General features: G+C 44.9%; 1 protein-coding gene across 2 annotated transcripts in view; it reads right to left on the bottom strand.

The window, feature by feature from the left end:
• The window catches only part of EPHX2 (epoxide hydrolase 2), a 59,190-nt gene extending 46,687 nt beyond the window's left edge, over positions 1-12,503 (bottom strand). The window contains exon 1 of one of the 2 annotated variants that reach the window (XM_082842631.1): positions 12,408-12,503. Coding sequence is in view for 1 of the 2 variants with exons in the window: in XM_082842630.1 (XP_082698756.1) it covers positions 11,243-11,343 (101 nt within the window). In the remaining variant the exon portion in view is untranslated. Of the gene's footprint in view, positions 1-11,242; positions 11,453-12,407 lie in introns of those variants that run through there. The other variant, XM_082842630.1, reaches the window with a different exon arrangement.
• Positions 12,504-12,659: the final 156 nt, after the last annotated feature.

Genomic DNA, 12,659 nt, shown 5'->3' with positions numbered 1-12,659 from the left:
TTGAGATAAGTTGTTGCCATTGGAAAGCATGACTTTCAAATTTTAAGGTTAATAAAAGCAGTGAACAGTCAAATGGCTATTACAGGAAATGAAATTAGTGAATCAAAAGACCCACCAAATTTACCAAGAACAAAGAGTAAAATGATGAAGCAATTAAAATTAATGTGCAAAAAGATAAGACCTATGGAGGCCAAATTCCTTCAATAAACAAGAAAAATCACAGAAGGAATGATCAGAGAAGCAACAGTCAAAGGAATAATGGGAGAAGATGTCTCTGGGTTGAAGAAAACTCTGAGCTCTCAAATCAAAAGTGTTCGCCAAACACAAGGCTAAATTAATGAAAAAAGAACTACAGCAGGCATAGGGTAGGGAAATGTTTCAAATTCCTGGGATAAGAAAGTATAACAGACAACATTTTGTGTAGAAAAACAGATTATACACAAAAGAAAAACAATTCAGACTGATAACAGCCTTCTATTCTGCAACTTTAAATGTAAGAAGATTGTGGAGTAATACTCAGGAGACACTGAGATAAAAAGATAACAAGAAACAATACCCCCCAAATCCATCCACAGAGGACTGACTTTATGTCCAGTGAGGTCCTTTGTTTTAGAGATCTTGGTTTATTTCAATAACTGACCAGTTGGGTCATTTGGTTTTTTCTCTTCCCATGCTTTAAATTCCTGCTCTGGTTTTAAATTCACCAATAAAGAGTGAGCCCACAAAACCACAGTGGCCCCCACCATGATCCCCAGTAAAAGCAGAATTCGGGCCCATGTGCTCGCTCTCTTTCTCCTCACGTCCTCACTGTGTGGCCCTAGGAGTGCTGTGTAATTTCCAGGTGTTGTAAGTAACAAACTTTTACTTTTTTCCCTGATGACTACTCCTGAAGGGCATCTTGCAGTCACAGTAAGAACCACAAGGGCTGGTCCGACCACAACATTGATTATTCATAAGCTGAGAACCACACAAACCACTTTCAGACAGGTAAAACGAATACAATTGTTTGCTATCACGGCTTTCCTGGAAAAAAAATTCAAGAAAGACTTCTAGTCAACTTAAAGATAGATCAAAATAAAAATCTTGAGGACAAGAAAGAGATGGTTTAAAAGAGATGATAAACAATTGGAAATGAAATTTTTTAAAAATATCATTTACCTTAAAATTAAAAAACAAACAAACAAACAAAATCTAATGAAAGACCTTTAAGACCTCTACACTAAAAACTACAAAATTAAGAGAAATTAAAACCCTTGAAAGAGATTAGCGGGGGACCTTCAAGATGGTGGAGGAGTAAGACACGGAGATCACCTTCCTCCCCACAAATACATCAGAAATACATCTACACGTGGAACAACTCCTACAGAACACCTACTGAACGCTGGCAGAAGACCTCAGACCTCCCAAAAGGCAAGAAGCTCCCCACGTACCTGGGTAGGGAAAAGATAAAGAAAAAACAGAGACAAAAGAATAGGGACGGGACCCGCACCAGTGGGAGGGAGCTGTGAAGGAGGAAAGGTTTCCACACACTAGGAAGCCCCTTCGCGGGCGGAGACTGCGGGTGGTGGAGGGGGAAAGCTTCAGAGCCGCGGAGGAGAGCACAGCAACAGGGGTGCGAAGGGCAAAGCGGGGAGATTCCCGCACAGAGGATCAGGGCCGACTGGCACTCACCAGCCCGAGAGGCTTCTCTGCTCACCCGCCGGGGCGGGCGGGGCTGCGAGCTGAGGCTCGGGCTTCGGTCGGAGCGCAGGGAGAGGACTGGGGTTGGCGGCGTGAACACAGCCTGCAGGGGGTTAGTGCGCCACGTCTGGCCGGGAGGGAGTCCGGGGAAAAGTCTGGACCTGCCGAAGGGGCAAGAGACCATTGTTTCGGGGTGTGTGAGGAGAGGAGATTCAGAGCACGGCCTAAATGAGCTCCAGAGACGGGCGGGAGCCGCGGCTATCAGCGTGGACCCCAGAGACGGGCATGAGACGCTCAGGCTGCTGCTGCCGCCACCAAGAAGCCTGTGTGCGAGCACAGGTCACTATCCACACCCCCTTCCGGGGAGCCTGTGCAGCCCGCCACTGCCAGGGTCCCGGGATCCAGGGACAACTCCCCCGGGAGAACACACAGCGCGCGTCAGGGTGGGGCAACGTCACGCCGGCCTCTGCCGCTGCAGGCTCGCCCCGCCCTCCGTACCCCTCCCTCCCTCAGGCCTGAGTGAGCCAGAGCCCCCGAATCAGCGGCTCCTTTAACCCCGTCCTGTCTGAGCGAAGAACAGACGCCCTCCGGCGACCTACACGCAGAGGCGGGGCCAAATCCAAAGCTGAGCCCCGGGAGCTGTGAGAACAAAGAAGAGAAGGAAATCTCTCCCAGCAGCCTCAGGAGCAGCGGATTAAAGCTCCACAATCAACTTGATGTACCTGCATCTGTGGAATACCTGAATAGTCAACGAATCATCCCAAATCGAGGCGGTGGACTTTGGGAGCAACTGTAGACTTGGGGTTTGCTTTCTGCATCTCATTTGTTTCTGGTTTTATGCTTATCTTAGTTTAGTATTTAGACTTTATTATCATTGGTAGATTTGTTTACTGATTTGGTTGCTCTTTTCTTTTTTTAAAATTTTATAAATATATGTTTTCCTCCTTTTTCTCTTTCTGTGAGTGTGTATGGGTGTGCTTCTTCGTGTGATTTTGTCTGTATAGCTTTGCTTTTACCATTTGTCCCAGGGTTCTGTCTGTCCATTTTTTTTGTATAGTCTTTAGCGCTTGTTATCACTGGTGGATTTGTTTTTTTGGTTTGGTTGCTCGCTTGTTTCTATTTTTTTTAATACTTTTTTCTTTTTAACACTTTTTTCTTTTTTAATAACTTTATTTTATTTTTCTTTCTGTCTGTCTTTCTTTTTTTTTTTTTTCTCCCTTTTCTTCTGAGCCGTGTGGCTGACAGGGTCTTAGTGCTCCGGCTGGGTGTCAGGCCTGAGCCTCTGAGGTGGGAGAGCCGAGTTCAGGACATTGCTCCACCAGAGACCTCCTGGCCCATGTAATATCAAACAGTGAAAGCTCTCCCAGAGATCTCCATCTGAACACTAAGACCCAGCTCCACTCAATGACCAGCAAGCTACAGTGCTGGACACCCTATGTCACACAACTAGCAAGACAGGAACACAACCCCACCCATTAGCACATAGGCTGCCTAAAATCATAATAAGGTCACAGACACCCCAAAACACACCCCCAAAAAACACCTGGACATGGTCCTGCTCACCAGAAAGACAAGATCCAGCCTCATCCACCAGAACACAGGCACCAGTCCCCTCCACCAGGAAGCCTACACAACCCACTGAACCAACCTTAGCCACTGGGGGCAGACACCAAAAACAATGGGATCACAAACCTGTAGCCTGTGGAAAGGAGACCCCAAACACAGTAAGTTAAGCAAAATGAGAAGACAGAGAAGCACACAGCAGATGAAAGAGCAAGGTAAAAACCCACCAGACCAAACAAATGAAGAGGAAAGAGGCAGTCTACCTGAAAAAGAATTCAGAGTAATGATAGTAAAGATGATCCAAAATCTTGGAACTAGAATGGAGAAAATACAAGAAACGTTTAACAAGGATGTAGAAGAACTAAAGAGCAAACAAACAATGATGAATGATACAATAAATGAAATTAAAAATTCTCTAGAAGGAATCAATAGCAGAAGAACTGAGGCAGAAGAACGGATAAGTGACCTGGAGGATAAAATTGTGGAAATAACTACCACAGAGCAGAATAAAGAAAAAAGAATGAAAAGAATTGAGGACAGTCTCAGAGACCTCTGAGACAACATGAAACGCAACAACATTCGAATTATAGGGGTCCCAGAAGAAGAAGAGAAAAAGAAAGGGACTGAGAAAATATTTGAAGAGATTATAGTTGAAAACTTCCCTAATATGGGAACGGAAATAGCCAAGTCCAGGAAGTGCAGAGAGTCCCATACAGGATAAATCCAAGGAGAAACATGCCAGGACACATATTAATGAAACTATCAAAAATTAAATACAAAGAACAAATATTAAAAGCAGCAAGGGAAAAGCAACAAATAACATACAAGGGAATCCCCATAAGGTTAACAGCTGATCATTCAGCAGAAACTCTGCAAGCCAGAAGGGACTGGCAGGACATATTTAAAGTGATAAAAGGGAAAAACCTACAACCAAGATTACTCTACCCAGCAAGGATCTCATTCAGATTCGACAGAGAAATTAAAAGCTTTACAGACAACCAAAAGCTAAGAGAATTCAGCACCACCAAATCAGCTTTACAACAAAGGCTAAAGGAACTTCTCTAGGCAGGAAACACAAGAGAAGGAAAAGACCTACAATAACAAATCCAAAACAATTAAGAAAATGGGAATAGGAACATACATGTTGATAACTACCTTAAATGTAAATGGACTAAATGTTCCAACCAAAAGACATAGACTGGCTGAATGGACACAAAATCAAGACCCATATATGTACTGTCTACAAGAGACCCACTTCAGACCTAGGGACACATACAGACCGAAAGTGAGGGGATGGAAAAAGATATTCTATGCAAATGGAAATCAAAAGAAAGCTGGAGTAGCAATTCTCATATCAGACAAAATAGACTTTAAAATAAAGACTATTACAAGAGACAAAAAAGGACACTACGTAATGATCAAGGGATCAATCCTAGAAGAAGATATAACAATTGCAAATATATATGCACCCAACATAGGAGCACCTCAATACATAAGGCAAATACTAACAGCCATAAAAGGGGAAATCAACAGTAACACAATCATAGTAGGGGACTTTAACACCCCACTTTCACCTATGGACAGATCAACCAAAATGAAAATAAAGAAGGAAACTCAAGCTTTAAATGATACATTAAACAATATGGACCTAAAACTGACCATTTTAACCACTTTTAAGTGTACAGATCAGTGCCATTAAGTACACTGTTGTGCAACCATCACCACTATCCATCTCCAGAACTTCTTCATCTTCCTATCTTTACAACCTAAAATTTTGTACCCATTAAACAATACTCCTCTTTCTCCCTCCCAGCCATCATTTTAAATCAGATTATATTGCATACATTTTGTATCCTCCTCAATCATCCAGAAAACATTAGTTGTATATGAAATTTAATCTTACACTGTTTACTATCATCGTTATTAGTGATTTTTGCACAACTGAACTCTTGAGACTCAACCATTATATCTAGAATTCAATCGTTGTTCCCCAAAGGGAATCTTCACCTACTGAATACATTCATAGCTAATAATGTACAGCTGACCCTTGAACAACACTGGGGTTTAGGGCACTGACCCTCTGCAAAAATTCCTGTATAACCCATAGCTGGCCCTCTGACTATGTGGTTCCTCAAAATCCTTGGATTTGACCAACCTCAGATAGTGTGGTACTGTAGTATTCACTACTGAAAACAAACAAAAAAACCAATGTACTAGTGGACCTGCGCAGTTCAAACTTGTGTTGTTCAAGGGTCAACTGTATTAGGCAAAGGAGCTGGAAGCAGCAGATTTGTCTCATGATAAAACTGGAAGCAAAGTAATCTACCTGCCTGGGGAAAGTTCTGGTGAGAGTGAGCACGAGAGGCTGGAAGGAAGGATGGTTAAGTAACCTGGCTGTGGCAGTGTGGGGCAGAATGTTATTATTGTTTCCACCCCAACTGGCCAATAGCAGATGGGTGTACTGCGATTCAATCCTGACACTACCTGTCCAGAGTTAGCACAGACCCCACAGGTTGAAGCAAGTCTTCCACAGACCTGCCATCACGTCAGACACCAGCTGCAGTCTCAGGGGTTCTCCAGGCCACCCATACTTCTGACCATCTGGCTACAAATCTGGGGGTTCCCACAACCCTCCAGTTCTGATAATTCACTAGAACAACTTACAGAACACTGAAAAGTGTTACTTACTTTTAAGTTTTACTATTAAGTTTTATTTTAAAGAATACACAGAAGGCAAGGTCTGCGAGGGCGCACAGGGCATCAGGGCCCTCTCGCCATGAAATCAGGGCATATTATCCTCCTGGCAAATTGATGCGGTCACCAACCAGGAAGCTCCACTGAGCCTCAGTGTACAGAGATTTTATTGGGCCTTCATTAGGCATGATTGATTAACTCATTGGCTACATGTCTGAACTAAATCCCCAGGGTTCTCCCCTCCCAAGTGAGTAACCTCATTAGCACAACAAAGACACACTGATCGCTCAGGAAATCCCAAGGGTTTTTAGAAGCTCTGTACTAGGAACCCAGGACAAACACCAGACAAATTCATCATTATATTGATAGGAAAAACACAGGTAGCAATGAACATGTCTGCTGACAGAAAAGATTATGTTAATAGTAGGAGTTACTATATATGCATATTAAAAAAACAAAAGTAATCTTAAGGAGAACGAGAAACAAAATGTATCAGTAAGAAGACTAGAAACAAGATGTTTCCCCAAGGGAAGCTGGAAGAAAAGAACTTGATCAACCCAACTAAAGATGGGGAAAAGAAGGGAGAAAAAAAGAAGTAGCAGAAGAGATGGTAAGTAGAAAACATAAAATATCATGGTAGAAATCACGAATTCCTAGAAATCAAGAAGAAAGTGACAATCCAGTACAAAAATGGGCAAACGGTATAAACAGGTAAACACCAAAGGAAAAAATACAAATGGCCAACAAAAATGAACAGTGGAGAGGAAAATGCAGACTGATACAAGGTAATGTTTTTCCTTCATCTCACTGGCCAAAGTTTAAAAGGGTTGGGACTTCCCTGGTGGCGCAGTGGTTAAGAATCCACCTGCCAATGCAGGGGACACGGGTTTGAGCCCTGGTCTGGGAAGATCCTACATGCCATGGTGCAACTAAGCTGGTGAGCCACAACTACTAAGCCTGCACTCCAGAGCCTGCAAGCCACAACTACTGAAACCCGCATGCCACAACTGCACCTAGAGCCCACGCTCTGCAACGAGAAGCCACCGCAATGAGAACCCTCTGCACCGCAATAAAGAATAGCCCCCGCTCGCTGCAACTAGAGAAAGCCTGTGCGCAGCAATTAAGACCCAACACAGCCAAAAATAAATAAAGAAATAAATTTATTTTAAAAAAAAAAGGTTTAAGAGAACCATCTCCTCTGCAGGGAGGATCTGGGCTGGCCTTCTCATGCAATGTCAGGACAGGTACAGCATTTTTTGAACAGTTTGGCAGGTTCTGTCAATATTTTAAATGTAAATACATACACTTTTACTTGGCAACTCCACTTTTAGAAAACTACCCTACAGAAACGTTAGTGACATTATTTGTAACAGTGACAACTAACAAATAAATAAATGTCCACCAACAGGGAAAAATGGTTAAATAAATTACGGCACTTCCGTATTGTGGAATACTAAGAAGTGGTTAAAAAGAGCAAGGTAGATCTATGTAAATGGACACAAAAGACATCCAACTGTCGAATGAAATAAAACTTAAAATTACGTAAAAAAATGAAAACCTAGAACAATATATGTTCTATGATTCTATTGTTTTTTTTTAACCTACCTGTCTACCAATCTACCTACCTACCAATCTATGCGTAAATGTGTCTGTAAATTCATATAAATAAGTGACAGGCTGATGACCTCTTATTTGAAACCTCAGAACTACGTGAGTTTCAAAAGTCAGAATCTTTCCGATTGTAAAGGTAAAATGGGGGATATACCACACATTAAGTAACCTCTCCAGGAGAGCCTGCAGCAGCCTTCATCATCAAACTCATTAAAATGTTTACAGTGAGATGTATGACTATTTACAGTAGTAGGATAGATAATGGTAAGCCTCATGCTTGATCAGATCAGACTTGCTACCACATGAAGACAGGTCGGATATTACTGCCCCAAAATTATGAAAACAAACAAACGAAACCCTTGGTTTTGGATAAATGAACTATGTATCAACTAAGATGATATCTGGGATGGGGAAAGGAACAAGGAAAGGCGAAGAGGCACTGACATTTCCTGTTCTACATTATTCTGTTCGTTTGAATATATTCATAATAAGAATGCATTTATGTTATCAGTTGTCAAATTAAAACCCGTATGTAAAATTAAAAATGAGGAAAGATGCTTCAGAGAGTACAGAGAAGCCCAGAGGTGCAAAGAGCAACCCCAAATCTGGGAACTGCCCCAGAAGCTCCTGGAAACATTCAATAAATATTTCCTGAAACAGCACACAGGATATGAGTAGGAAGTTCTGGTTCTCAAATACTCTTTCTGTATTGGCTGGTCACTTGTTTCTCGTGCTCAGAAAACGTTCACTGAGCATTGCATATGGCAAGCACCTCAAGTTCTAGGGTCAACATTTTTGAAAGAAACTGACACTTTAATCATTCCAAGGGTTCAGTCAGTCCAGGGGTGCCAGGCAGACCGTCCACGAGGCTGGGTGAGAAGGTATTAAATGAAGCACACGATGACTGTCTACAGGTCAGATCTGGATCTCAGGGAACCATCCTGGTTCCTCCAGATCACGTCAGCCTCCGTTGCCAAGGCACCACCATCTCCAGCAAGCACACCCTCCGCGGCCTCTGCTCTGGAGGACCACAGATGAGACTGGAGCTCCCTCTCCCTGCCTCCCCTGTATGATGCTGGAGGAATCTGCATCCCTCTGTTTCACCCCAGGTATTCAACAATCTCTCCACTGCTGGAGTTCAGCACAGCCACTGGCCCCCGCACCACCTTGTCCTCGGGCAGGTATTGACAGATGTCTGGGCCCTCACCCCCTAATCCACTCTCAGCTTCAACACCAGCCTCACAGGCTTCCTCTGTCCTCGGCTGGGCCCTGCAGCCTGGATTCTTCATCTTCATCTTCGTCTTCCATGCCAGTGACCCTGCAAACTCCTAGCTCAAGGTCTCGTCTGCTTCCGTTCCAGTCTCCACCGGGCTTCACCATCTCTCCACACTGTTCCCCCCTCCAGCTGCCAAACTCTCAAATCTTAAACTGGGAGCGGTGGCCTCTTTCCTCTGGCCAATGTCCTTGATCCATCACCGCAGCTGATTGTGAGCAACAATTATTTTACTGCATCTCCACCCCAGCTCAACTCAGAGTCAACTGCTATCAAATTAGGTACGTGCTCAGCCTGACCTTCGCGTGGTGCTACAATGCAGGCCCAGCCAACTTCCTCACTTCCCTCTCATGCCTTCCCTCCTGTCTGGCTAGGCTGGAATATTCAGTGTTTTGTGAACTCTCCTTGCTTTCCACCTCCCAGCCTTTGCTCACCTGGAAGGTCCTCCCTTCACATCTCTCCTCATCAGCATCCTATCAGTCTTCTCAGGGTCTGCCTCTGGTTCCTGATTCCCCCTGATCAGACCTCATCTCTCCCTCCTTCGAAGCAACTAAGAACTCTGTACCTCTCATGGCACTGCCTTCCTTTTGAACTATGGCATCTGTGGATGTCTGAGTTTTTATACCGGATAGCAGGCAAGTTGGAAATGCCCGGTGCAAGGTAGGCCCTTGAGGCTCACTGTCTGAATTCACACCTTCATGGTTAGTTCACAGACTCCATAGGCTAATAAGGTCAAAGTCACAGACTCTGACCTCCTGGGGTCAGCTAGGTTTGCTATAACCTGTTTATGGCTTCTGGGAACAATCGTGACCGTGGTCACAGGGAGAATGTGTGAGTCAGTGTCACACTAGATGAACGAAATATGCCCCAAAATCACTCTGAATGTGCATGAGACTTTAATAAATAAAAAGATGTATCAGGAACACAGTTACCCACCCACCTTACACGTCATCTAATCTAACTAGCACAAAAATTTCTGGGGGAGGAGTTTTCTTATTTTAAGACTAACACTAAGGTCTCAGTTGAGTTGACTAAGTCAGGTTAAGCAAGGTCACCCAACGCTAAGTGTTAGAATTGAGATTTTAACCTGGGTCTGACTCAGAGACCAGTGCTCTTTGAAATTCCCCACATCTGTAAACTTGTACACTTGTGACCTGTGTACTCACAAATATACTCTCAAGTATATTCACTGGTATACTCACAAGTATACTTGTGACTTATATATTCACAAGTCATGTTCACTCAGTCCACATTGACGAGGTCACGGGTACAAACATATCTCATATTGTAGCTTACTCTCTTTTTATGTCTTTTAAAAAAAATAAAATTTATGGGCCAAAAAAAAAATAAAGTGAAACAACACCGTGGTTAAAAGAGCTTCCAGGAAATGCAATCAAAACCATAGTGAGATATCACTTCATATCTGTTAGAATGGCTATTATCAAAAAGACAAGCAATAATGTGTGTTGGCAAGGATGTGGAGAAAGGGAAACCTTTGTACAGCGCCGACTGGAATGTAAATTGGTGCAGCCAGAGGGATATTTTGGTATATTTCTTCCAGGCATTTTCAACATGTAGCTTTTTTCCATAGTTGAAAAATAGTTTTTCCATAGTTTCCATGTTGTATAAACAGTTGTACACTCTGGTGGGTTAGTTTTTTTGCGCTTATTATAACAGATATTTTCTGATGTCACTGAAATCTCTTCCTGAACGTCACGTTTACTGGTGATGCTTCCTTGTCTACCATTTTCCAGTGCTTAGGCTTTGGGGCCGTTTCTGGTTTGCTGTTATAATGTGCAGGGCACAGGACTTTTTTCTCTAGAAACCTCAGCTTAGGTCTTTAAGATCCATTCCATTACAGAGAAGTAAGCGGGCAGCAGTCAGCTCGCGGAGCAATTTCTCTTACTTTAAGAAAAGCTTTCAGGGGCTTCCCTGGTGGCGCAGTGGTTGAGAGTCCGCCTGCCGATGCAGGGCACAGGGGCTCGTGCCCCGGTCCGGGAAGATTCCACATGCCGCGGAGCGGCTGCGCCTGTGAGCCATGGCCTCCGAGCCTGCGCGTCCGGAGCCTGCGCGTCCGGAGTCTGCGCGTCCGGAGCCTGTGCTCCGCAACGGGAGAGGCTACAACAGTGAGAGGCCCACGTACCACACACAAAAAAAGAAAAGCTTTCAATATAAAGGTCAATTTTGGAGTCCTTAGATTTAAATAATCAGCATTCAGAAAGACACTGGATCTAGTTACACACACTGGTACTTTAGGGTCGAGTAATTGTTTTAACCTTTCACCTAGCGCTCTCGCCCCACAGCAATCTGAAACCAGGGCTGGGAGTCCCGAAAGGCAACTTCTCCCAGGGGTCGCGCTCCTGCCGCCCGGACACACCCGCGCAGGCTTCTGAGTGCGGGCAGCGGCCCGGGTCCCCTTACCTGGGCAGCGCCAGCTCCTCCTCCGCACGGTCCCAGGAGCTGGCGAGCGAGGGCAGAGCCAGGACCCCGTCCAGGTCGAACACGGCAGCACGCAGCGCCATGACTGCCTGCACCTCAGCCTTCCACCCAGGTACAGACCGCTGCGAGGAGATGGACGAAGGCCGCGGCGCGGGACCAGAGCGGCGAGCCGACCGGGCCTCCCAAGTCGAGTTCGGCCCCGCCCAAGCCCCCTGTCCTGGCCCCGGCTCCGCCCCTGCCCCGGCTTCCGCCCCGCCCTCTGTTCTGGCCCCGGCGCCCCCAACCCCCTTGCCCTGGCCTCCGCCTCGCCCCCTGTCCCGGACTTGACCACGCCCCACAGCCGCCCCAACCCCTTGTCTTGGTGCCGCCGGCGTTTCGTCCCACCGGGCTTCACTTGATGTACCCGCACCCACCGCGGCCCGGGCTCCATCTCCACCGCCTCCCGGCGCCTGGAGCTGGGGCTAGAATCTCACTTCGGCCCGGAGAGAAAGGGGGCCTGAGAAAGAGCCAGAGGCCACAGATCCTTGAGAGAGAGAGAGAGAGAGGCCAAAAGTTTCTTCATTAAATATTTGGATCCTCTATATTCGTTTTGGTTGTCATATCTAGTAAAGTAATAGCTTTGTTGCCCTTCTTTTCTAGATTCTGTACATATAGTTACAGGTCTGTCACTATCCTGACCATGAGCCTCTAGTCACACTCTTCTTTGTCAAAGCAAAATGTATTTCTAGAATAAAATATCGTGCTCCAGGTATTGTATGCTGACCCAGAATACATCCATCCCAGTCTCTTGTGAAATGAAGTTTAGAAGGAATAAATGTGAACTACGATTACCTCTTTGTACAGCCTTCTTGTACTAATGCTACCTAAAAAGGTTTGAGCTTTGTTTTAAACCACACTCTTGGCTCATTTGTGTTTCTGGAAAACCTAAGCCTTAGGAGTGTCCGAGCTGTGCTTGCAAATGGGTTGTTGGACTCTTTGTGCCTTTGTAGTCAGCTCCATGAATTAAAACATACTCCTGGCCTGGTGTTCCGACTTGCCATGAGCACAGCTCAGGACATAGGTGCCGAAGACCTCCCTCCCTCCTTCACAGTGTCATCTATGAATTTACCCAAGATATTTTCCCCCTTTAGCTAGAAGAGATAGATACCTGCTGAAATCAAGAAAGACTTGATCTACCAACCATCAATCTGATCGACAAGAGAAATGAGTCTGCCTTGGGGTGTCTTGTTCTAGTGAACCAGGACCACACTTGCTTCTCTTGCTTTATAACCTCTTCTGGGATTGTGCCTGAGACAGTTAGTGTTTTCTGAGATCCGCTCCTGAGAAGCAGGAAATAATTAACCACCCCAAATGTTGTAGAAATAACTGAAAAAAAAATTCGATATTGCACTTGGACGTC

Source organism: Leucopleurus acutus, assembly GCF_964270905.1.
Source record: "Leucopleurus acutus genome assembly, chromosome: 7".
Classification (NCBI taxonomy): Eukaryota; Metazoa; Chordata; class Mammalia; order Artiodactyla; family Delphinidae; genus Leucopleurus; species Leucopleurus acutus.
Note: the sequence above shows the minus strand (reverse complement) of the source record. Positions and strands in the feature narration are given on the sequence as shown.